We start from the raw sequence: 26,594 nt of genomic DNA on the forward strand, positions 1-26,594 counted from the left end.
TTGCACATTGCTTTTTAGATGTGCTATTATTTGAATGGTTTAGGCTGCAGCATTTCAATTGTCTGTTTTGGAGTTGGAATCAAAGTCTTCTTGTAGAGGAAATGTAAAAAAAAGAAGAATTCAATATCCATTTGCTAACTTTTACAATACGTTTGGCATATATCATGTGATGGCGAACCTATGGCACGCGCGCCAGAGGTAGCACGCAGCGCCCTCTTTGTGGGCATGCGAGCCATCTTCCCGCGTATGTGCACGCTCCTCCTGTCGGCCAGCTGGTCTTCAGGACTCTGCTGCGCATGTGGGTGGGGTGAAGGGCATGTGGGGAGGCCACATGTGCATGCACAGGGGGGGCAGGGCACATGCAGGGAGGCCGTGTGCGCATGCATAGGGGTGGGGCACATGCGCAGGGCTGCACGCACATTACATTTGGGGGGTTCCGGGGGGCGAGTGCATGCATGCACGTGTACACACACACACACACTCACACTCACACACACACAAACACACACGCGCTTTGGGCATTCGGTCCCAAAAAACTTAGCCATCACTGGCATATATAATTAAGAAATCAATGGAAAGAAAATACTCCATGCCAGCCAACGAACATTTGTTGCTCCTTAATCATATTTTTAAGTGAAAATCAGGTGGTGTCTCTGAAATTGAAGGAAGGATAGAGGAATGAGCTTGGGTCCCCCCGTTATAGCTGTGGACAGATTAATAACACTTACTGGGTTAAAGGATAAACTACCTCTAATTGGTTCATTACATGAAACAAGACTGGTAAGCATGTAAAGAAAAACACTTTTTACAGCTGTTTGGTTTTATTTTATCAGACAGCCGGGGGGGGGGGAAGAGGGGGGCTGTCCAGACAACAGAGATAATTTTAAATTGCTTTAGGGCTGTAAACTTACTGTTTAAAACTGCTTGGTAAATAGCCAGTTGATTTTGGCCTGTGAATGAACCTGATGCTTAATGGAAACTTAATGGCCAGTTCTAAATGTTTGACCAAAAAGATGTCTAGCATTTCTTTCTATCTTAATCATGACAGCCTTTGTTCACCAAACCCCCCACCTCCACCCCACCCCTTTTAGGTTTTTATGGGAAAAGTGCATTATTATTCCAAACTTTTTTCTTCTTCTTCTAGATGGGGTAATGTGAGAACTTATCCATGGGCATGTAGGCAGTACAGCCCATGCTGTTTTGCAGTCATTAAGACAGCATTACAACCCAGGCGACAGTGTGAGATTTATACGAAAAGAGGTGGAACTTTATATGTTTACTTTTATTTATTAATCAAATGTATATAGCCGCCCCTCTCATGAGAAGCTGCTTACATTGTCCCTCCTTCCCCTTCAGGGACAACATAACCCTCCCTTCTTCCAGAAGTCTTGTTATCAAGCCAGATGTATTTATTTATGAAAATTTATATGGCGATCCAACTCCGTCAGTGACTCAGGGAGGCTTCTAAAGATATAATCCCAATATAAAAGCAATAATGAGCAATACCCATTCCTTTCACCTTCTGATGACAATAATCGGTTCATCAAATAAGCCAGGCGAGGGGCTCTATTTGAGGTTCCCCAGGGCTGTTGGCAAAGCAGTTTCTCAGGGTTTTGTGAAAGAGTGTCTTAGTGAGAGCCAATCTTATCCCCGCAGGGAAGATGTTCCACAAGGATGGAGTCACCACAGGGAAGGCCCTTCTTCTTTGTCCTGTTACATGCACCTCCTTTAGGATGAGGAAAATCATTTTTGCCAGTTGCAAAAGATCTCACAGATGAAAGTTGGTGATTTCCTGCAGACTTTCAGCAACACAAATTCCCACGTCAAGGGCTTCTATAAACAGGAAGGCGGTGTGTAAATCTAATAAAATGAATCTGAGGAGCTGCAGTTTTTCCCCACCCCTTCTCCTCAGAATGGCGTACATGATACAGTCTACTTTCAGCCTCACCGGAATTTTGTCAGAAAGTAAAGGTCACATTTGCACCATTCCTAGGGCAGTAATTGGGTACATCTTACATCAGCGGTTCTCAACCTGTGGGTCGGGACCCCTTTGGGGGTCGAATGACCCTTTCACAGGGGTCGAAGACCATCGGAAAACACGTATTTTTGATGGTCTTAGGAACCAAGACACCAATTTTATGGTTGGGGGTCACCACAACATGTGGAACTTTACTTTACTTTACTTTATTTAGATTTATAAACCGCTCCCTGTACCCGAAGGGACTCGGGGCGGTGTACAGTCAAAGTTAAAACACCATATACATACATATACATAGAGGAGGCGATATACAAACTGTACAGTAAAATAAAATTAGAAACAACATTAAAATCTACCCCAAAATCTACCCCAAAATTAAAATAACTGCCAGGAGGATTAAAGAATAGGACTATATTAAACTGTATTAAAGGGTCGCGGCATTGGGAAGGTTGAGAACCACTGTCTTACATCACCATGCATCCTTCAGTAATGGCAGTATATCAGTAATAAAGACAAGCTGTATATTGCCACAGTGATTTGTACGAAGCTACAAATCAACACGTTGGAAAGCTTATGCTGTGTAATTAATAAATGTAACAAGATGTATCACTTTGGCACCAAATGTTTAGTTCACCTACAATATGTCTATGTCATAAGTATCCAGTTATAATTTAATAGATGCTGAAACAAGTGATATCAGGGACATGGTGGCTCAGTGGCTAAGACGCTGAGCTTGTCGATCAGAAAGGTCAGCAGTTCGGCGGTTCGAATCCCTAGTGCTGCGTAACAGAGTGAGCTCCCGTTACTTGTCCCAGCTTCTGCCAACCTAGCTGTTCAAAAGCACGTAGAAAAATGCAAGTAGAAAAATAGGAACCACCTTTGGTGGGAAGGTAACAGTATTCTGTGCACCTTTGGTGTTTAGTCATGCCAGCCACGTGACCACGGAGACGTCTTCGGACAGCGCTGGCTCTTCGGCTTTGAAATGGAGATGAGCATCCCCCCTAGAGTTGGGAACGACTAGTACATATGTGCAAGGGAAACCTTTACCTTTAAAACAAGTTATAGTGTCTAAGTCGCCTCTATCTACAAACATTTCCAACTCAGCCTTTATAGCTTTGATGTGTAATGTTACATGCATATTGCTAAACGAATATATGCTACTATGAAATTGCAGCCTTTAGAAAAGGGGAAAATATTGGCATATTACTTCTGTAATGTCAAGTTTAGAACCAGTGACATTTGTCAGGGTTTTTTTTTGTTACTTATTTCCCTGGGGTGCATCCAAAGTTTGGCTAGTATAGAATAAACTTATGTGGAGTTTTACTAGCTTCTCCATTTTGTTTCTTTTTGTAAAATAAATGATGACATGATGTAATATATCATGGGCTGTTGTTCATCTGAGATTCTATTTACCTACTTTTAAGAACTGTTAAGGACTAAATGATTTTTAGTACAGTATGTCCTTATATGTAGAACTATAGAACTCAAAGAGGGTGTACTTCCTTTTTTACATGTCTGTAATTGTTATGCACATAGTGTTCTTTTGAATCCCTACCTTAAAAAAATAGTTTTAAGCAAAAAAGTACAGTAATGGGCAGTCTCAGATTAGCTATAGTAAGCCCACTTTGTGGGTTCTCTCTCTCCCTCCCTCCCTCTCTCTCTCTTTCTCTCTCTCTCTCTCTCTCTTTCTCTCCTTCCCTCCCTCCCTCCCTCCTTCTCCCTCCCTCCTTCTCCCTCCCCCTCCCTCCTCCCTCTCTCCCTCCCTCCCTCTTGCTCTCTGTCTGTTCCTCCCTCTCTCCTCTCTCTCTCCATCCCTCCCTCCTTCTCTCTCTCTCCCTCCCTCTCTCCCTCCCTCCCTCTCTATCTATCTCCCTCCCCCTCTCCCTGCTTCTCCGTCCCCCCCTCTCTCCTTCTCTCTCTCTAGAATGTCAACATAAAGTCTAACTGTCCGTATGGACAACTCTCCTTATGTGTTCAGAGCCTTTCTTGCTCATGATCTTCTTATCTTACTACAAGGGCTGCCAAGTACAACAAATCAGAAGAACATTCTTCAAGCAGCAGCTTCACCAGCAGGCAAAGAATAACACTTGTTCTTGAGAAGCAAGCGTTCAAAGCCATAATGTTTTCTTAGCAGCAGTTCTTAGTCACTGTTCTATATCGTTCTGATCCATGTTGAAGTCCACAAGTAGTCATTTTAAAACTATAAACAGGCAGAATGTCCGAGAACCTCAAGGGACCGGCAAACTAGTGATGTGTCTCCTTTAACATTCCTTCATCTATTATTTCCTGGCTTGTTTGGGGGTTTTTCATAGCTGTTAGTGTTTTTATAATTAATGATGATTGCGGTTTTACAGATTTATTCATTTTTCTTAGCTTTATTGTACACCATCCAGATTTTTTTTGGGTGAGATGGGCAGCTATGTAAATTAGATAAATACTATGGGTGACATGATAGCAGTCTTTCAATATCTCAGGGGCTGCCAAAAAGAAGAGGGAGTCAAGGTATTCTCCAAAGCACCTGAGGGCAGCACAAGAAGCAATGGGTGGAAACTAATCAAGGAGAGAAGCAACCTAGAACTATGAAGAAATATCCTGACAGTTAGAAGAATTAATCAGTGGAACAATTTGCCTCCAGAAGTTGTAAATACTCCAACACTAGAAGTTTTTAAAGAAGAGATTGGACAACCATTGTCTGAAATGTTATAGAGTTTCCTGCCTTAAAGAGAGGAGTGGGGTTTCAACCTATTCTCCAAAGCATCTGAAGGCAGAACAAAAAGTAATGGATGGAAACTAATCAAGGAGAGAACTTGAACTAAGGATAAATTTTCTGACAGTTGGAACAATTAATCAGTGGAACAACTTTCCTCCAGAAGTTGTGAGTGCTCCAACATGGGAGATTTTTAAAAAGAGACCTTACAAGATTTTAGAATTTCCTGCTTGAGCAGAGGTTGGACTAGAAGACCTTCAAGGTCCCTTCCAATTCTGTTAATCTGTTCACCCACTGCCAGATAAGCGCTGTGTTAACGAGTTATTTTAGCACTGGACCCATTAAGGCATGAGCCAGTAGCCTGTAATAAATAGATGTTGTAGTTAAAAGTCAAAAATTTCTTTGTTCCCCAAACTCAAGGGAGTTATTTGGCCAAAGGTCAGCTGACTATCTTTAGTGCCTCATTCAGACAGGACAGAATTTCTCTGGAATGGCTCTTTATATTCCTCAGTCTGCGAATGGAAGCCTGGATGCCAGTAAGATGCCTCTTCCATGTAGTGTCCTTAAGATGTGTTGGACTTCTACGTCCCTCATGTGTAGCCAGTATTACTTTTCACATTGTCCGTTTCAGATATTTTCATGAAATTGTCATTCCCCTACAACAGCCTCACACTCTATACTTTCAGAGTTAGAAATACCAGTTGGATGTTACAGTTTTCAGATAGTTGCACACTTTTCTACTTCTTCTTGGTAAATGCTGGCTTTATCAGGGGTGAGGTCCACAGGAGTTGGGGAGAACCTGTAATTAAGATTCTGTGCAGTTCGGAGAAGTCCAAAATCCCACTCCTGGCTGGCCCTGCCCATCCCTCCCCTCCCAGGAGTCCCCACTCAGCCCATTTTGGATGCAGGTAAGTACAGGGTGTGCGTAGAGGCTTGGGGAGGGCAAAAAACAGCCCTAACAAGTTCAGGAAGGCCAGAAACGGGTGTGTTTCTGGCTTCCAGAAGGCCCCCGGAGCCTGGGAAGGCCACTTGCGCCCTCCCGGAGGCTCAAGGAAAGTCTCCAGAGCCCGGGGAGGGCAAAAATGCTCCCCCCACTGTGGTGCAGGAGGCGAAATAGGCCATGCCCACCATGGCCACGCCCATCCAACCGGGGAGAGAACACCTTGGTACATTTTTAAAGCCCACTCCTGCCTATATGTGACCCATATTGCTATGATTATGTGGTTTTGCAGTTTGCGCAACCATTTGCAACAGTTCAGGTGGATATGTTTCTCACAGATAGCAGTTTTTTGCTGCCTTTATTCCCACGGAGCACGAAAACCCAAGAGGATTGGATTTTTCGCCCAAATCCTTCTCCCCTCAGTGAATTCCTTAATATGGGAAAGAGAAGGCATAAAGTCATTACTGGCAGAATCGTTCTTGGAATTTTGGAAATCCTCATTTTGAAATGCACACTGCCAAAAAAAAGCCACCTAAAAACCTGCACATGAAAGGATGCGTCATACAAAGATAACTTTCAAGGAATTGATTTATTTTTTAAAAAAAAAAAACATATCAGGGACCCAATTTGTGCTAAAGGAATGAGTTTGAACTAGGGATTAAAGCGTTGAACTAGGAATAGGAAATCCTGAGTTCTAGATCTTCTGTTAGACCTAGGAGCTAACTATGTCCTTTCGGTCAGCCATTCTCTCTCAGCCCTCGGAAGGTGGTAAGGCAAGCAATTTCTGAAATGTTGCCAAGAAAACTATGCAGGTTTGTCTGTGTAGTCAACCGGAGTCAAGATTGACTTGAAGGGCACAACAACAGCATCAAAACTACTGAAGCTCTTAGATAGAGAAGCTTCTGAAAATCCAAATGTTTTGGCTTCTTGTTGTCTAAACTTACACGCATACTTGTTACTTTACTTTACTTTACTTTTATTTAATTTATAAACCACGCCCTCTCCCAGAAAGGACTCGGGGCGGTATACAGTCATATTAAAAACAACAATATAAATACATAAATATAGATAAATATAGATGGAGGAGGTAGCATATAAACTGTACAGTAATTAAAATTAGCATTCGAGAATTAAAAACTACCCCTAAAAAACTACCCCAGAATAAGATGTTTGCCAGGAGGTTAAAAATGGGACTATAAATCGGCTAGGCCAGCTAATTGGAACAGGTGGGTCTTGAGTTTCTGTCGGAAGGAGCGGAGGTCAGTAGTGGTTCTGATATCGGGGGGGAGGTCATTCCAGAGGGTTGGGCCCATCACAGAGAAGGCTCTACTCCTGGGCGCCGCCCGTTGGCATTGCTTAGTGGACGGCACCCGGAGGAGTCCCTCCCTGTGGGAGCGAATTGGTCGCAGGGATGTATGAGGTGAGATGCGATCCCGCAGGTAACTAGGTCCTGTGCCATGGAGCGCTTTGAAGATAGTAATCAACACCTTGAAACACCTTATCACACCACCAATATCATGATAGCAAAGCAAATTTGTAATAGGTCTAAATTAATGGAATATATTTAGGCCCATTGCAATATGCAATGAAAATGTTTTACATTATTTTATTTGTCCATGTTATGAAATATTTCCACCCTGATTTATAACTCCTGTGGTCAGCAAACTAAGCAGTAGTTTTATGCTAAGCTCAAACAGAATTATTAGCACAAAAAAAACCTTGTAATTCTGTTTATCTCAGTTTATATGGATGCAAAGTATAAATCTTGCATAATCTTCAAAGGTGCTGAGCTATGTGTTTTGTGCATTTCAGCAATGATTTAGATTTACCTGACCTGGACCAAGGCCAAACGTATAAGTGTGACAGAGAGAGATAAATCTTAAAATCACATCTCCCCAAAATAGATAGCTTTGGCAGTTTTAAATCTCGTTCGTAAACTCCTTTTAGAGAAGGCCTCACTTACTTGAACCAATGAACCAGTCACTTTTGTACCATTCATATGACTTAGTGGAAGAACTGGGAAAATTGATTGCCACCTTAAAAGAATCAAGACATTGGTTTAAAAGGCAAACAAACTTAATGAAAGTTTGTAGTTCTTCACAGCGTTGTTGTGCTTTCATTGCAAATCAGAAAACAAAATCGGATGAAATGACGTGATTTCTGGCTTATAAATATAGACGAGTCCATGTTTCCCGCTGCTGGGTTTGTTTATTGTTCGCATGGGTTTTCCATGGCTGACATGCAGAGAAATTTTCTACACTTTCTTCTGCTCCCTTTTCCCTTCAGCTAGAATAGGGGTGTCAAACTCAAGGCCCGTGGGTCGCATCCAGGATGCAGGGTGCTTAAATCTGGCCAATGGGGCTGGCCTGGAAATAGCAAAGAACTGGCCCGCGGTGCCTCTGGCAGCACTTTGCCAGCGAAAGACTCTCTTGATCAGGGGTGTCCAAACTTGAGAACTTTAAGACTTGTGGACTTCAACTCCCAGACTTCCCCAGCCAGCATGGCTGGCTGGGGAATTCTGGGAGTTGAAGTCCACAAGTCTTATTATTTATTATTTATTTATTTATTTATTTAAACTTATTAGTCGCCCCCTCTCCCCACAGGGACTCGGGGCGACGTACACAAGCAACAGTCAGCACAGTGTCATACAGAGGAGGTAAAAAATAAATAAATAATTACAATACTGAAAAAGGTTAAAACCCCAATGACATTAATAGTTTAAAAACTAAAATTGACAATTAAAAATGACCTAGGGGTGGAAAAGTTGTCGAATTATGCCAGGCCGGCTAGCCGAAACAGGTGGGTCTTCAGTTTACTGCAGAAGGAGCGGAGATCGGTTGTTGTTCTAATGTCTGGGGGGAGGTCGTTCCAAAGGGTAGAGCCCGCCACAGAGAAGGACCTACTCCTGGGCACCGCCCTCTGACAATCTCTAGAGGACGGCACCCGGAGGAGACCCTCTCTGTGTGAGCGAATGGGTCGCAGGGATGTATGGGGCAGGACACGATCCCGCAGGTAACTAGGCCCTATGCCATGGAGCGCTTTGAAGATGGTAACTAACACCTTGAAGCGCACCCGGTAGGCCACAGGAAGCCAGTGCAGCTCGCGCAGGAGTGGTGTTATATGGGAGAACCTCGATCTCCCCATAATTACCCGCGCGGCTGCATTCTGGACCAACTGCAGTCTCCGGGTGCACCTCAAGGGGAGCCCCATGTAGAGAGCATTACAGTAGTCCAGGCGAGACGTCACCAGCGCATGAGTGACTGTGTGCAGGGCCTCCCGGTCCAAAAGGGGTCGCAATTGGTGCACCAGGCGAACCTGGTGGAACGTCCCCCTCGCCACGGCTGCCACATGATCTTCCATAGCCAGCCGGGCATCAAGGAGGACGCCCAAATTGCGTGCCCGTTCCACCGGGGCTAATTGTTCATCCCCGATGGCCAGCGATGGAATGTGCTGGTTGTACCGGGGTGCCGGAAGCCACAGCCACTCTGTCTTGGAGGGGTTGAGCTTGAGCCTGTTGTCACCCATCCAGACCCGCACGGCTTCCAGACAACGGGACATCACTTCAACAGCCTCGTTGGGGTGGTTTGGGGTGGAAATATACAGCTGAGTATCATCAGCGTACAGATGATATCTCACCCCAAAACCACGGATGATCTCGCCCAGCGGTTTCATATATGTGTTGAACAGGAGAGGCGAGAGGATCGACCCCTGTGGGACCCCACAAGTGAGGGGCCTCGGGGTCGACCTCTGCTCCCCTGTCAACACACATTGCGTCCGGCCAGAGAGGTAGGAGCGGAACCACTGCAATACGGTGCCCCCGATCCCCAACCCCTCCAGACGGCGCAATAGAATACCATGGTCGATGGTATCGAAAGCCGCCGAGAGGTCTAATAGGACAAGGATGGAGGAACAACCCCCATCCTTTGCCCTCCAGAGATCATCCACCAACGCGACCAAGGCCGTCTCCGTGCTGTGACCGGGTCGGAAGCCGGACTGGCGCGGGTCTAGATAATCATCTTCCTCCAGGTGACGCGGGAACTGCTGAGCCACCACACTCTCAACAACCTTCGCTAAAAAAGGAAGGTTGGAGACAGGACAATAATTTGCTAGCTCCATTGGGTCCAGAGAAGGCTTCTTGAGCAGGGGTCTCACCACCGCCTCTTTCAAAGCGGTTAGTAAAAGGCCCTCACCCAACGAAGCGTTCACCAGTCCCAGTAGCCAGCCTCGTGAACCCTCCCAGGAAGCCAGTACCAACCAGGAGGGGCACGGGTCCAATAAACATGTGGTGGCTCGCAGTCGCCCGCGCAACCTGTCCAAATCTTCGGTGACAACAGGGTCAAACTCCTCCCAGCGTGGAATCTCAAGACTAGCCTCGGATGCCCCCCTGGAGCACTGGAGTGGGTCCACCCCCTCCGGATCTGATCAATTTTATCCTGCAGGTATTCCCCAAACTCCTCTGCCCTGCCCTGCAATGGGGGGTCCCGTTGTCCCTGCGACAGCAGGGAGCGGGTCACCCGAAACAGGGCGGCAGGGCGGTTCTCTGCGGACGCTATAAGGGTGGCACAATATTGACGTTTGGCCACCCTTATTGCCACAAGGTAGGTCCTTAAGTAGGCTCTTACCTGTGTTCGATCGGATTCGGAGCGGGAGGATCTCCACTTGTTCTCTAAGCGTCTCCTGTGGCGTTTCATCGCCCTTAGCTCTCCGTTAAACCAGGGAGCCCGAGTCGATCGTTGCCATCGGAGAGGCCGCAAAGGCGCAACCCGGTCCAAGGCCCCGGCGGCCGCACTGTTCCACGCAGCTACCAGGTCCTCTGCCCGGGAGCGGGACAGGTCTGCAGGAGGTGGCCCAAGCTCCGCCTGGAACCTATCTGGTTCCATCAGACGCCTGGGGCGGAACCATCTGGGACCAGCTGGTTCCGCCTCCCCGCGGCAGGGGGTAGCGCCAGGGAAGTCCAGTTGGAGAAGTGAGTGATCTGACCATGACAGGGGCGTGATGACTAAATTCCCTCTTCCCAGATCACTCGTCCACTGGTCGGAGACAAACACAAGATCCAGTATGTGGCCTCTTTCGTGTGTGGGGTCCCGAACTACTTGAGTCAGATCCATGGCTGTCATGGAAGCCATGAATTCCCGGGCTGCCTCGGATGCCTCTCCCGTCGACGGCAGATTGAAATCCCCCATCACTAATAACTTGGGGGTCTCAACCGCCATCTCCGCGATCAGCTCGAGGAGTCCGGGCAGGGCCGTTGATGTATGGCGGGGAGCCAGGTATACTATCAACAGACCCAACTGACTCCCTGGGCCCCATTTCACGCCCAGAGACTCACAACCAGATGTCTGCGACACAGTGAATTCTCTTGGAGCCAAATCTTCCCGGATGATTATCGCTACCCCACCACCCCTACCCTGGGCCCGTGGCTGATGGAATACCCGGTAACCTGGAGGGCACATTTCCCCGAGGGGCAACCCCCCCTCCGGGCCCAACCAGGTTTCCGTTATTCCTGCGAGGTCCGGCTCCCCCTCTGAGATCAAGTCCCTGATGAGGGGGGCCTTGTTAACCACAGACCTCGCGTTACATAACATCAGCCTAAGGCCCAGGCTCTGCCGATCCTGTCCACCTAGACTGCGGGGGTTGGTACAAGCGACCGGGCGTGTCCAACAGCCCCGGCCTCCCAACCGACCATGCGTTAAAGTTCCCAAGTTTGGACACCCCTGCTCTTGATGAACACAGCCAATACAATTATTATATAATCCATATAGGAGCTCACATGGTAAAACACTGCACTCTGCTGAGGTCAGCAGCTCAATTCCCATGAGCGAATAAACTGCTTAGGGACAGGAAAGGAGCGTCCCCCGGTTGCCTACTGGCATTCAGACATCCCGCGGGCAAGATTACACTGTCTGGAAAAATTCCTTTCCCAGAGGCAGCCAGCTACTTCAGTGATCCCTGGCTAACACGTGCCATACGCTAAAAAAAAGAGGGGGAAGGACCCTACAATAATTCCCAAACTATCTTGTTCTCTCCAGCCCCCCCCCAATAATTAGATAGTCATCAGCAGTCAAAATGTTACACACATTTATCGTGTAGCATCCTTTAGAAATGAAAATACAAGCGCAAACCATTTTTTTTGCCTCAGCCATTGCTTAATCTTTTCTGTCTGCCGAGGGTTTTCTTTCCCCATCTTCGCATCTCTTCTATCAAGTCTCCAAATGCCAGATATATACGTTGCTTTCCCCCCTATAATTTAGCATTAAATTAATTTAAATTGAATTTCCAGGGTAATCATGAACTATTACTTGCCAGTTTATTTTTTAATGTGGAACTAAAATCAGAAGTGGAAGCCAATAAATGTGAAAAAAGAAAAGTAAGTGGTTTTGCTCTTAAGCTTGTGCAAAGCATTTAGGGCTAAATTTACGCCAGCCTTTCTTGGAAGGATGCTTTCTGAATGTGCGTGACTGTCTCCAATGACAATTTTTTCCCCCAAGTACAAAATCATCAACGTGCTGGTGCAGTTTTATTGGGTTACAGAGGGAAAAGCTATTTCCCTTTTTCTGCATTTTACAGTGTTGATTCTGCTGTTTTCCCCATAGCTTCCTATGGCTTTTAGAAGTAAAATAACACAATGTCGGAAGGAAGGCACATTAAATGTGTCACCTTGGTTTGATCCTTATTATAAATAAGTTATTTTCCGATTACGGTTAGTATCGTTTTCTGTTGCTAGCAGACTTGCAAATCAATTCCTTCAGTTGATCTGTTTTTAAGAAGCAACTAGTAATACTTATGTACAAACCTACACTATGCTGATAAGAGTGGTGAAGCATCCTACAGCCTGCTTATTGTGTGCAAAGATTCCCGCCTTGCATCTCTGCCTAAATGAGTTTGCAAGTTGTTTTACAGATAAGGATGTTCTTCTCTGTTTAGGGTTTAGGCTCTTTTAGACACTGGGGTATAAGAGATGATGTCATGTGTGATAATCTGGGATTTTGTTGAGCTTGTGGAGCCTGAGGAAATGGAAAGCTTTGTGGCTTAACCTCTGCCAGCAGCAGACTTGATATATCCTTGACTCTCAAGAGAGAAATATATCAAAAATATATGCCTTCATGTGGCCAGCTGAGCAGTTGGTTCTGGGAGATAACACTGTATTCTTGGAAGATATTAAGCTACCTGTCTTGAAAATTTTCACCCAGTTTCCAAATGTCCTTCTTGGGGAAGGTTGTTGGGAAAATAATGGGGAGCCAGCTCTAGAGGGCTCTAGAAAACAAAACACAGAATATCACATTCAGGCTTGATCATGGGACAGAAACCACACTGGTCATGCTGTTGGGTGACACTGAGACCTAGGTGGTTTGTTGGGTCCCTTTTTATTAAATTTCTTGGTAGCATTTAGTACCATTGACAATGGAGTCCTTCCAGTATACCTACAAGAGTTGGGTGGTCACTGGCTTTATTTTATAGTGGTTCTCCTCCTACCTAACCAGATGGTGGTGCTTAGAAACACCTGAGCCCTTGCTCCACTGGGAGTTTCCTCAAGACTCTGTGTCCCATCCATCAGTTTGGGATGAGGCGTTATCAGTACATTAATGTTGCCCAGGTTTACGTACAACTTCAGGCTATGCTAGAGATGCCATAGAAGTACGGTTCTACATTTAGGCAAGAAAAACAAAATGCACAGGTACAGTATAGGTAGTACCTTGCTCAATAGTGGTAACTGTGAGAGGGATCTTGGAGTCCTAGTGGACAATTGTTTAAATAGGAGCAAGCACTGCGCAGCAGCTGCCAAATAAGCCAACACATTTCTACGCTGCCTAAACAGAGGGAGAGAATCAAGATCACGTGAAGTGTTAATACCACTTGGTAAGGCCACACGTGGAATACTGCATTCAGTTTTGGTCGCCACAATGTAAAAAATATGTGGAGACTCTAGAAAGAGTGCAGAGAAGAGCAACAAAGATGATTAGGGGACTGGAGACTAAAACATATGAAGAACGGTTGCAGGAACTGGGTATGTCTAGCTTAAGAGAAAGAAGGATTAGGGGAGACATGATAGCATTGTTCCAATATTTCAGGGGTTGCCACAAACAAGAGGGAGTCAAACTATTCTCCAAGGCACCTGAGGGTAGAACAAGAAGCAATGGGTGGAAACTAATCAAGGAGAGAAGCAACTTAGAACTGAGGAGAAATTTCCTGACAGTTAGAACAATTAATCAGTGGAACAGCTTGCCTCCAGAAGTTTTGACTGCTCCAACACTGGAAGTTTTTAAGAAGATGTTGGATAGCCATTTGTCTGAAATGGTATAGGGCAGTGATGGCGAACCTTTTTTGGCTCGCGTGCCACAAGGAAATGGAAAGCTTTGTGGCTTAACCTCTGCCAGCAGCAGACTTGATATATCCTTGACTCTCAAGAGAGAAATATATCAAAAATATATGCCTTCATGTGGCCAGCTGAGCAGTTGGTTCTGGGAGATAACACTGTATTCTTGGAAGATATTAAGCTACCTGTCTTGAAAATTTTCACCCAGTTTCCAAATGTCCTTCTTGGGGAAGGTTGTTGGGAAAATAATGGGGAGCCAGCTCTAGAGGGCTCTAGAAAACAAAACACAGAATATCACATTCAGGCTTGATCATGGGACAGAAACCACACTGGTCATGCTGTTGGGTGACACTGAGACCTAGGTGGTTTGTTGGGTCCCTTTTTATTAAATTTCTTGGTAGCATTTAGTACCATTGACAATGGAGTCCTTCCAGTATACCTACAAGAGTTGGGTGGTCACTGGCTTTATTTTATAGTGGTTCTCCTCCTACCTAACCAGATGGTGGTGCTTAGAAACACCTGAGCCCTTGCTCCACTGGGAGTTTCCTCAAGACTCTGTGTCCCATCCATCAGTTTGGGATGAGGCGTTATCAGTACATTAATGTTGCCCAGGTTTACGTACAACTTCAGGCTATGCTAGAGATGCCATAGAAGTACGGTTCTACATTTAGGCAAGAAAAACAAAATGCACAGGTACAGTATAGGTAGTACCTTGCTCAATAGTGGTAACTGTGAGAGGGATCTTGGAGTCCTAGTGGACAATTGTTTAAATAGGAGCAAGCACTGCGCAGCAGCTGCCAAATAAGCCAACACATTTCTACGCTGCCTAAACAGAGGGAGAGAATCAAGATCACGTGAAGTGTTAATACCACTTGGTAAGGCCACACGTGGAATACTGCATTCAGTTTTGGTCGCCACAATGTAAAAAATATGTGGAGACTCTAGAAAGAGTGCAGAGAAGAGCAACAAAGATGATTAGGGGACTGGAGACTAAAACATATGAAGAACGGTTGCAGGAACTGGGTATGTCTAGCTTAAGAGAAAGAAGGATTAGGGGAGACATGATAGCATTGTTCCAATATTTCAGGGGTTGCCACAAACAAGAGGGAGTCAAACTATTCTCCAAGGCACCTGAGGGTAGAACAAGAAGCAATGGGTGGAAACTAATCAAGGAGAGAAGCAACTTAGAACTGAGGAGAAATTTCCTGACAGTTAGAACAATTAATCAGTGGAACAGCTTGCCTCCAGAAGTTTTGACTGCTCCAACACTGGAAGTTTTTAAGAAGATGTTGGATAGCCATTTGTCTGAAATGGTATAGGGCAGTGATGGCGAACCTTTTTTGGCTCGCGTGCCACAAGTGGGGGGAGCGCAGGGGGGTCGAGTGCGGGTGTGCCGCACCCATAATGCAACACGCAACCCCCCCCAGTGCGCATGCATGCACAACGCGCAACCCCCCCCCATTTTTACATTTTTTTGCCCTCCCCAGGCTCCAGGGGCTTTATAGGAGCCTGGGGAGGGTGAAAAGAGCCTCCCCCGACCCCCCGGACTTCCGGGTTGCTCGGAGGGTCGTTTTAAGCGCTCCGAAGGCATCAGGGAAGCCTCGGACGGTCCCTGAAGCCTTCGGAGCGCTTAAAACCACCCTCCGAGCAAACTGGAAGTGACTTCCGGGTTGCTCGGAGGGTCGTTTTAAGCGCTCCGAAGGCATCAGGGTAGCCTCGGACGGTCCCTGAAGCCTTCAGAGCGCTTAAAACCACCATCTGAGCAAACCGGAAGTCACTTCCGGTTTGCTCGGAGGGTGATTTTAAGCGTTCTGAAGACTTCAGGGACAGTCCCTGAAGCCTCCGGGGGGGGGGGAGGCTCTTTTCGCCCTCCCCAGGCTCCTATAAAGCCTCTGGAGCCTGAGGAAGGCGAAAAATAGCTTTTAAAAAGGTGAACTTAGCTGGCCAGCGCGCGCATGTGTGCTGGCCAGCTGACAGGGCAGCGCCTCGCGTGCCCTGACAAATGGCTCCGCGTGCCACTTGTGGCACGTGTGCCATAGGTTCGCCATCACGGGTATAGGGTTTCCTGCCTAGGCAGGGGGTTGGACTAGAAGACCTCCAAGGTCCCTTCCAACTCTGTTATTCTATTCTATTCTAAGTTTTGGTGCTTGGAGGCCATTGAGCAAAACAATTCCTGTCCAAAACCATTTTAATTCCTATCAAAACAGGGCAGTTGTTCATCAAAAGTCAGCATGACATGCTAATAGCACCAAGCCTAGTAGATACTTTGGGCAGGGCCATTCACCCCCAAAAGGCATTGGCTGTTTACTCATGCTTTCCTGGACTCATTGTTTCTGCAAGTAGAGTCAAGAAATACCCTGAAGACTAGCACTTCTTAGGGTGTACATGACAGTGTTGGAAAATATTTTCAGATGCTGTGACCTGCCTTTGCCTACCAAGATCAGAATTTTGCACGCTGTATGGAATTTGAAGAAGCAAGACAGAAGGAGTATTTATGGGTTTTGAACTTTGTAGGAGAAGAATCTTGGGAGGAAAATTTAAGAAAACGGAATAAATGAATTGCAGAACAAATCAATCCAGAGTTCTCACTTGAGGCAGAAGTGAGCAGGTTTAGATGACAAAATTTCAGATTTATTATGTGAGGAACCAGCTCTTTTATAAAGTCCACAATGCTGGGAAACATGGAAGGAGAGATAAGGAAGGAATTGCCAGAAGTAAGACGAATGGATCTAATTGCCGTGGCGATGGGTATCTTACTGGGAGATCTGAAGAGTCAGGATGAGGATTGATTATCTTGGAGAAGGTCTATATGGCCGGCTAACGGTTGACACCAAGTTGATAGCCCATAATCAATTAACTTAGTTTGCAAACTTATCCTCAAATATAAGAATCACCTTTTATGGTTCTCTAAAGATAAAGGTGAAAGGCTTTTGAAGAAATTTGCATTTCCAAAGTTACCAAGTTTTACATCTTACCTTCAAATGATCAATGATGTTTTTCACAAATCAAAAACAAGAATTTTCAAGTTCACAAACTTAAGAAGCAGGGGCAAGGGTTAGCCCAACATTTTGTGCTGATCGAAAAATTGTTGCTGTATGTTGACTTTGGGCAAGAAGCAAAATCTGATTAAGACGTGTTTCAAATCCTGTAACTGGTGTTTAATTATAACACTTGCAACAACTCTGACTCAGTTAATTGTCTCTTGGGTGCAGTTGAAATTTAAGCAACAGCTTTCTCATTTGGAGCTTTGTTGCAAAATATAAAAACAACGAAAGCAAAGCATTTAATTCATCCTTACAAAAAGACATAAATGAGAGCCCAGCTCAAGGAAAAGTATGACAGTTTCGATTTTTTTAAAATCTCAGAAAATAAGTAGCTTTGCTATTAGCATCTGTTGATGTCTTTTATTCGGAGATTTTAATTGAGAATCCTGAATTAAGCAATATTGACGGCATACAGTGGTACCTTGTTACTCATTGCCTCAAAACTCATCAAATTTGGTACTCAACACATTTTGACATTAAAATTTTATCCCAGTACTCATCATTTGTTTGATATTCAACGCACAAGCTAAAACCTGTCAGTGTCGGCTTCCTTGTGACTCACTCTATTATTCTTTATGGGAAAAATTTGTTTGGTACTCATCTTTTTTGGTACTCATCGCACCTCCCGGAATCAATTAATGATGAGTACTAAGTTACCAATGTATAGGTTACACTCTTTTTTTTCATTTTTACATGATGTAGAAGCACTAGTCTTACATCAATTTACAAAATCTGTTTTTAAGTACTTTTTGGTGGATGGGATACTTCAAGTAAGTGTTCAATTCCTGGTGACTACTTAGACAAGTTCCTACATTTTCCCTGGTAAGATTTCAGAAGTAGCTTGTCATTACTTCTTTCCTAGGGCTGAGGGGGAGGGACTGGCCAAGGTCACCCTGGCTTTGCACCTAAGTTGGGACTAAATTCCCAGTCTCCCAGTTTTGAGCCCAATGCCTTATCCACTACACCAAAGTGGCTGTCCTGATAAATATTAATGTTTTAAAAGAAGTAGAGGGGTTGAGAAAGAGACAAACGACAAGAATGCAATAAAGATCTATTTAGCTTTTTTTTGTTCTTTATTTGTGCTTGTTATTCAGTTTGAATATTAAAACATTTGTGTTGTGCACAGCCAGGAAATGTGGCAAATTTAAAATCTAAATGCACATAAATAAAATAAACAGCAAATCAAAAGCAATCATTTCAGATGTAAGAATTGTTTTTTTCCCCCTCCTCAATCTCATTTTGATATGCCAACTTTGGGCAAAAGGTTTCTGCCCTATTTGCAAACACAAAATAGCAAAATAATAAAGTGCAACATAATGAAGAAAAGGAACACAAGGAAATATGCCCATTAGTACTTACAAAAACACAGGCATAATAGAATCAAGCAGAAATACATCGATTTTCAATACGTATAATTGTTCTTGTATCTCTTATGTCCTAGTAAACGGACCAATTCTGTCTTTACTGTTAAGAGGAAATTCTACACTGTTAAGAGCCCAGATACAAACGAACCTGATAACTAAATCTATATTCTCTATATCTATGGTTATCCCAAAAGTGCTTTTTTCAAGAGGCAACCGGACTTTCTGATTTTACTTTGAAGACGTTTTGCTGTCATCCAAGAAGCCGATGAAGTTTCCTGGATGAGAAGCAAAACATCTTCAAAGACAAAACAGAAAGTCCAGTTCCCTCTTGAAAAAATATACCTTTGGGGCTATATTTTCTATCTTTCTAAATAGCATTATAGGACTCATGCTTTGTATGTGGCTGTCTCTGTTGAGGGCACAGAATGACGTGTGCCAAATGCAGGCCGAAAGTACGTGCAAATCACTATGCCCAGATTTCCTTGTGGCATTTGCTGAAGGTTATACAATGGCAGCCATTTTCATGTTGTGGCCATTGTGTTATTAAGATCCGAATCTCTTCTGGACTAGGCTATCCAGGGGTGGGATTGAAAACCTTTAGCAACCCGTTCTCTGCTTGGTTGCTGGGTAGGTGTGGCCATGGGGCCGTGGCCTAGTCGGCTTCCTGCACCACAGCAGGAGTTTTCACCCTCCCCAGGCTCCGGAGGCTTTCCTCGAGTCTCTGGGAGAGTGAAAACGATCTCTCCCAGTCCTTGCAGCTACCGCTTTGGTGAACCAGATTAAGATTAAGCCACATGAGAAACTGGGACTGTTGTGGAGGACCACTACTGCCCCACATGCTGCTGATGCTGCTCTGCCTCCCTGCCTCCTGCCATTGCCTGTCACCGCCGGCCAGGCAGCCTTATGGGCTGCAGAATACCCAGGTCTGTTGTATTGGAACTGAAAACCTGTGTGTCCTGATCTTTTGTTGATTTCCTTTGTCATCTCACTTTGCAGAGTGTTGTTCGGTGTCTTTGGCATCCTAAACTGAACCAAATCATGGTTGGAACAGGAAATGGATTAGCAAAAGTATACTACGATCCCTTCAAAAGTCAAAGGTAGTACATTCATTTATTTTTCTCAATTTATATGTCACAAAAATGTTATGATCCCTGTTGGTTTAAAACAGGCCCCTGCAACCTTAAACACCCAAAGAGCCATTTGGACCCATTTCTCACAGAAAAGAAAATACCGGGAGCCACGAAGCCTGGGTGGGCGTAGCCAACTCAATGTCACTCCCACCCTGTCACATGACCCCCCCCCAACATGCCTACCCAGATTTAATGGCTCCCAGTGTTTTCTGTGGGAATTGAGGGTCTCTCTCTCTCTCCCTCTCTCTCTCCCTCCCTCCCTCCCCACATGCGGCTCTGGGGCCACGGGTTGCCAACACATGGTTTAAAATAATAAAACAAAGGTAATAAGTTACAATAAAAATTCAGATTACAATTAAAATGTGAACCGTACGATGCACTAATCCACCTTGCATGGTAGCATCTCCTAGAGCCCAGCAGAACAACTCCTGTCCCTGCAGCTTTTATAAAAGCCCCAGGAATTATTGTATTACGATCTGACTTCACGGAAAGAAAGTGTAAGATCCCGTTGAAATCTGTTTGCAGTTTTTATTTTATTTTTAAGTAGGTTTACAATTTGTGATTCAAAAATACATTGGAACTTCGCATTATCTGTATTAACATTTCTGGAATGCTGCATCTAAAAATTGCAGAAGTGTCACCAGTGCAGTGAACCAAAAACAACAACTCTATCTGCTGGGTGATTTATTAAACGGAGAATTAAATATCCAGTCCAGGCCCAGCATTCTTGTCCCCGATTGACTTTGGTGCTTGTGAGCATGATAACTTTATTTTTAAAAAAAAGAATTTCCCATTATGTCTAAAGTAGAAGATTATGTTTTAATCTTCGTTTTCGAGATCAAATCACGTATAGTTAGTTGCTGTCCAGAATAAAACCACTGTTTTTAATTTCAGCATTAATGGGATTTTTTTTTCTCCAAGCAGCAAAGGCAAAAAAAGTTTGACTCTGAATTGATAAAAGCCTGATTCCCAGGTAGTTCCCCATCCCCACCCCAAACATGCATTTGTGTAATATATTTATGCAGCTGGGCTCTTTACTCAGAGAGTAAAGAAATAAAAACAGATTTCTGGTCTGTCCCAACTGTTTTTACAGCCCCTGCCCATTAATGTTACAACAAAAAGTTAATGTGAAAATAAAAAATGTCAAATAGATAGTTCTCCTTCCCCCACCCCCAATCTTTTTTTCTTAAATGTAAAAAAATTATATTGTCATTGAATTTGGACACTTGAACATCTTGCTGTCATTTTGTAGTAATCTAATCATTGCAGAAATATTTTATAGCACTTTTATTTTCCCGAGGGTAGAAAAGTGCTTTTTACAGGATAAAATGTAACTTTCCATCTCAAAATAATTTTTAAAAATGCTTGTGGGGCAATTAGACTCATAACTGTGGGAACAAATATAAAACAACTTCCCACATATGTGATTCTGTAAGAGAAAGGGTGGAAGATTTTAAGAAAAATTGGATGATTTTGTGGATTAAGGTGATTTATTTTAACCCTGCATTGAGAGCCTTATCATTTTCAAAAATTCTGCAGTTGGGGGAGAGTGGTCAAGATGGCTACTGTAACTTCTTAATTGAAGCCCCAACTTATTTGCATGCATGCCAGTCTTCAATGGCACAATCATTTCAACTTTTTGATTGCACTTCCATTTGTCTGAAATGGTATAGGGCAGGGATGTCAAACTTGATTTCATTGAGGGCCACATCAGGGTTGTGTTTGACCTTGGGGGGGGGCATAGCCAGTTTGGGCATGGCCAGCTCAACACGCAACCCTCCCGAGCTCCACTTTCACTGGCAGAGGATTGCAGGAGACCGTCACAGTTGAAAACGGAGCTGGGGGGGAGGCACATGCGGTCTCTCTGCCTTTTCACTGGCAGAGGCACCACGGGCTAGTCCTTTGCTGTTTCTAGGGCGGCCCTGTAGGCCAGTTCTAAGCACCTTGAGTTTAACACCCCTGGTATAGGGTTTCCTGTCTAAGCAGGGGGTTGGACTAGAAGACCTCCAAGGTCCCTTCCAACTCTATTGTTCTGTTTTATTCTATTCTACTAATTATATTCTATTTCATTCTATTCTATATCTTATTCTATTCTATTCTTGGCTTGAAAAAAAATTATGAAAATAAAAAACTAATGTTGCAATCCAAAACATGCCAATTCAGAGATCGAAGTCATGATGTTGAATTTATTTTTAGAATCAAGTTGCTAAGCCTTTTCTCATTTGTGAGATATTTAATGCACTCATTCTAAAAGAAGAAATCTGAATGAAAAAGCACACAAAACATATAGAGGTAGTCCTTGGCTTACGTCCTTTTGTTCCGCAACCGTTCAAAATTATCATTAATAAGAGATCCAACCTAAAACTAAGGAGAAATTTCCTATCAGTGAGAACAAGTTAATGAGTAGAATAGCGTGCCTCCAGAAGTTGTAGATGTTTCATCACTGGAGGTTTCAAAGAAAAGATTGAACAACCATCTGTCTGGAATGGTATAGGATTTCCTGCCTGAGCAGGAAGTTGGACTAGAAGACCTCCAAGATCCCTTCCAATCCTGTTATTCTATGTTCCCTGTGCATCCCTGGTCCTCTCTCTGTGTTACAACATAGGAAATATAAATAATAAACCTTATTGGTGATTGTCTAATTTTCTCCAGGCATTTTCAGAATGGCACTATTAACCCTTGCTGATTAGAAAATTATCACATTACAAAAGGCTGTTTTGACAATCCAGTTCTTCACACATAGACCATTGCTTAAAACTCTGCAACTCAGAAAGCTGTTTGGACAGTAAACGTGGCACCACCTCTCAAGTCTTTGCAATGCCAGGGTCTCTTAGAGCTAAGATGGGGTCTTGGGATAGCCCCCATCTTAGTTCTAAAATATAAATTAGTATCTGATTATACTGTGTCTGATTATACTGTGACCCAGGCAGAGGTGGGTTGTTCGCGGTTCAGCCTGGATCGGGCGAACCAGTAATAGCGGCGGTGGGAAGCTCTGTCCACCTGCCCGAACACTTCTGTGAATGCGCAGAAGCGTCGCACGCACATGTGCACAAGCAAACCAGTAGTAAAAAAAATATCCATCACTGGACCAGAGGTGGGTTCCTAGTGGTTCAGATTGGTTCGGCCGAACCGGTAGTAGTTTGCCGGCATGGGTCACCAGAACTTTGAAGATGGATGGACTTCAACTCCCAGAATTTCTCAGCCAGCTTTGCTTTGCTGGCTAGGGAACTCTGGGAGTTGAAGTCCAGTCATATTCAAGGGGCCAAGGTTGTGAAACACTGCCCTAGAGCCGTCTTTCTTAACTTCAACAACTTCATGTGTGGACTTCAACTTCCAGAATACACTAATTTGGTCCCTGAACTTATTGGGCAGATTCTGTGCCAGCAAAAGGCCACATTCCAGCTACTCTTGGTAGAATGTTTTTCCTTGAAACATTAAAATCACAGATTTTTGGTTTTGTTCCACCTAGCTTAGCCAAGGAGAGGAACTTCAGAGGCATTCGTTTTTGCTTTTGAGAAACTATACACTGCAGAAAGACCTAAAATTATGATTAATCTAAACAAGCCAGCTTCGCTAATTACAGATGGAAGCTGACTTTCTTTGAAACAAGCGGTGGTAATTATTACCACTGTTCATTGGTCCAGATGACTCAACTAACCATAACCAAACAAAAACAGAAATGCCATTTCTGTTTTTGGACGCACAACTGGAAAAAGTGTAGAAATCCTAATTCTCATTGTGTATACTTTGCAAACAGTCCAACTCTTCATTTTAAATTAGTGTGACCTATAAATCTGTTAAATAAGGAAATAAACTGTCCTTTATTTTTGGTCCATTCAAGTGAGTTTTTGGTACCTGACGACCACCTGGACAAGTCCTTGCAGTTTTCTTATCAAGTTTGTCTTATCAAGTTTGTTGTCAGGTTTTTCATTGCTTCCTTTCTGGGCTGAAAGAGGGATTGGCCCAAAGTGACTAAGCTGGCCTTATGACTAAGGTTAGAACAGAAGTCACAGTCTCCTGGGTTTTAGCCTGATGCCTTAACCCAGGTATCAGCAACCCGCGGCTTCGAGCCGCATGCGGCTCTTTCGTCCCCCTGCTGTGGCTCCCTGTTGGCTGAACCCACCACTGGCTGGCCCTACCCCGCCCCTCACCCTCCATTTCCAGTCACTCCTTGCCTGATCTGAGATGAGAGAGGGGGTGGGAGAAAGAGACAGACAGACAGAGACAGAGAGAAAGACACACACACACACACACAGATATCCCTTTCCCACCAGAAAACACAGGGAACCACAAAACCTGGGTAGGCATGGCTGGAGAGGGTCATGTGACTGGGTGGGAATGAGTGATGTCGAGTAGGCCACACCCACCCAGGTTTTGTGGCTCCTGGTGTTTTCTTTTCCGTTGGAAACGGTCCAAATGGCTCTCTTGAGTGTTTAAGGTTGCAGACCCCTGCCTTAACCACTATACCAAGGTTGCTCTCTTGCTAAGTCTCTAAGGTGGTACAAACCACCATCATGTTGACCCCCAACACCGAAATCAGGTTAAGTTCATGCATAAATGTTCCAAAGGTGCTTTTTCAAGAGGTAACAGGACTTCCTTGTTTTTCTTTGAAGATGTTTTGCTTTACCTTTGTTTTTTAAATGTAGATGGACTGCTGAATAAAGACATGGTACAACATAGAAGAACAAACTCATCACTATAAGATTCAGCAGTCCAACTGCATTTAGCAAAGTCCACATTTTGGACAGAAAGGACCACTGGTTTGAAAGAGGGGTCAAAGAGGCCATCTATGTCAAAATTGAACAGCTCCCTCTCTCAATAGAGGAAGAGGATACGATATTATCTATCTCCAGTCTACAACATATTCCTTTCAGCAATTCCAAGAAGGCGCCACATCCATTTGCACTACTCAAGTGACCCTGAGAACATAGAAAAGCCTCCAAGTGGCCTCAACAATTCTCTAAAAGAATGCAAATGACCAGCTGTCTGCAAGGAATATAAATCCTATCATTCCCCTTCATTCAGTCAGAGCTGAAGAAGCTTCTTGGATGAGAAACGAAATGTCTTCAAAGAAAAACCAGAAAGTCCAGTTCCCTCTTGAAAAAACACCATCGGGACAACCATGACCTGGATGACTTGAGAATTTCCATAGACATTCATGCATAAATCCATCTACAGCCTCTGATTGATTACATGCCATCAAGTCATTGTGTCTCTAGACCTCTAGTAATTACATAGATAAATTGGTTGGAAACTAAGCGAAGAGAGAAGCAATCTGGAATTAAGTGGCCTTGGCAAGATTTTTGGGAAGTGGTTTGCCATTGCCTCCTTCCTGGAGTGGAGAGATTTATTTTATTAAAGATTTTTTTTTAAAAGACCAGCCAACTATTTAAAAAAAACCAATACAAACTAATATAAAGTAGGGGGGAAAGAAAAAAAGAAAGAAATCGAAGAGAAAGCTAAAAGTGCAAGAAAGAAAAAGGTAAAAAGAAAAGAAAGAAAACATACAAAGAAGTAGTTTCAGATCTTGCAGTTACAAAGACAATTGTAAGTTTATCTCTTATTTTATGGTTACAATATAACTCTCTTCTTTCTATAATCTATCTTGTCTAATCCTAAATCATATATTTTTCTTTTTCATGCAAAAAGTCCACAAGAGTTTACCAGTCAGTAATAAATGTAAACACTGCCTTTTCTTTGATAAAAAAAATCAATTTAGCTATCTCAGCATAATAAGAGAATCATTGATAACTATATCGCTCTCAATCAGTTGTTCTCTTAATTTTATTTCATATTCACTCTGACAAAATTGTAGTAACTCACAATAAATTAGCCATTTGTGTTTGCCTGTTACTGTATGTCTTGTCGACCAAGTGCTTGTGCTAAAAGCACACCATAATGTTTTGAGGTACAACTTGGGTTTCTATATATTCCATATTCTCAATCTGGCATGTCTAACATAATGATTTTTCAAATCCACATTAATTTTCTTCCTTACAGTTGGTTAGACGTCTCTTATGGATATATACTGTCAATTTTGCTCTTGCTCCATGTTCTTCAATTTTGATCTCCAAAATCCACAATTTGCAAAATTCGTCTTCTCCAATGTTGTGCCAAATTTGGTCTTGCAGCTTTCAACATAGATCTGTCTGATATTTTTCATTTATGGTTTCTGGAATTATACTTAATTAGACCATTTGTGGTTTCAGTTCAAATGTTATTTTTAGGACCTTTCTAAATATTTGGAAGTCTTTCTTCCAATACTTTTGAGAGTAATTTTGCCATGTATGATAAAACGCTCCTTCTTGGTTATGGCATTTATAATAATCTTTTTTTTAATTCTTTATCATCCCTAGGGGAGCAAAGCTGTGCGTTGTGAAGACTAAAAGAAAAGAGAGACAAGCAGAGACTCTTACACAAGATTATATTATAACACGTAGGTTCCTTCTGAATCCTTAATAAGTATAGAATTTTTATCTTAATGTATTAAGACCCAAGGGTCACAAAATACTTTTTAAAAAGAACTAAGTCGCTTATCAGTTGTTGGGTGGGGAAGAAGAGGGAAGTGAGTAGCTTTATTCAGCCACATGTACCACTACTATGTGCTAAACCTTTTTAAAAAGGTTCTGCTCAATTTGTCCCAAATATAAGATCAGATAATGGAATCTTCTCCAAAACCTTTGGCTTGATTTTTAGGGCCAGCTACTAATCCTTACTGGAATACTTTATTATATTTTGCAAACAATGGAGAACATACATGGTATTCCAGTTTTGCAGATCCTTTAAAGATACAGTATTTTCCCTTCTGGATGCTGCCTTAAATAAAGACACAGTACTTAAATTGATTATACTCAAAAAGGCTGGCTTAAAGAAGGGATTCCTCTCTTCCTCCCACTTCTGGGGGTTTGCTTACAACAGTAGCTTATTGGTATGGCATGAGTTGGGTTTATAATCCCCAAACTCTTGATAGCTATTCTTCCCTTGTTTTTGATTTTGTTCTTCCAAACTAGAGCAAAATCACAATAAAGTTGGAAGTTCTTTGAAGAATGTATTGGTTTTACTCAGTAGTTCCTACCAGTTTGGACTGATTCAGCTGAACCGGTAGTGGTTTGGTGGC

At 43.5% G+C, this 26,594-nt stretch overlaps 1 protein-coding gene across 2 annotated transcripts in view; it reads left to right on the plus strand.

The window, feature by feature from the left end:
* The window catches only part of WDR70 (WD repeat domain 70), a 142,155-nt gene that overhangs the window by 108,603 nt on the left and 6,958 nt on the right, over window positions 1–26,594 (plus strand). For both annotated transcript variants that reach the window (XM_081939980.1, XM_081939981.1), the window contains exons 14-15: window positions 19,344–19,444; window positions 25,834–25,913. In XM_081939980.1, coding sequence (XP_081796106.1) covers window positions 19,344–19,444; window positions 25,834–25,913 — 181 coding nt within the window. The remainder of the gene's footprint in view (window positions 1–19,343; window positions 19,445–25,833; window positions 25,914–26,594) is intronic.

This window comes from Natrix helvetica, assembly GCF_964273705.1.
Source record: "Natrix helvetica genome assembly, chromosome: 2".
NCBI lineage: Eukaryota > Metazoa > Chordata > Lepidosauria > Squamata > Natricidae > Natrix > Natrix helvetica.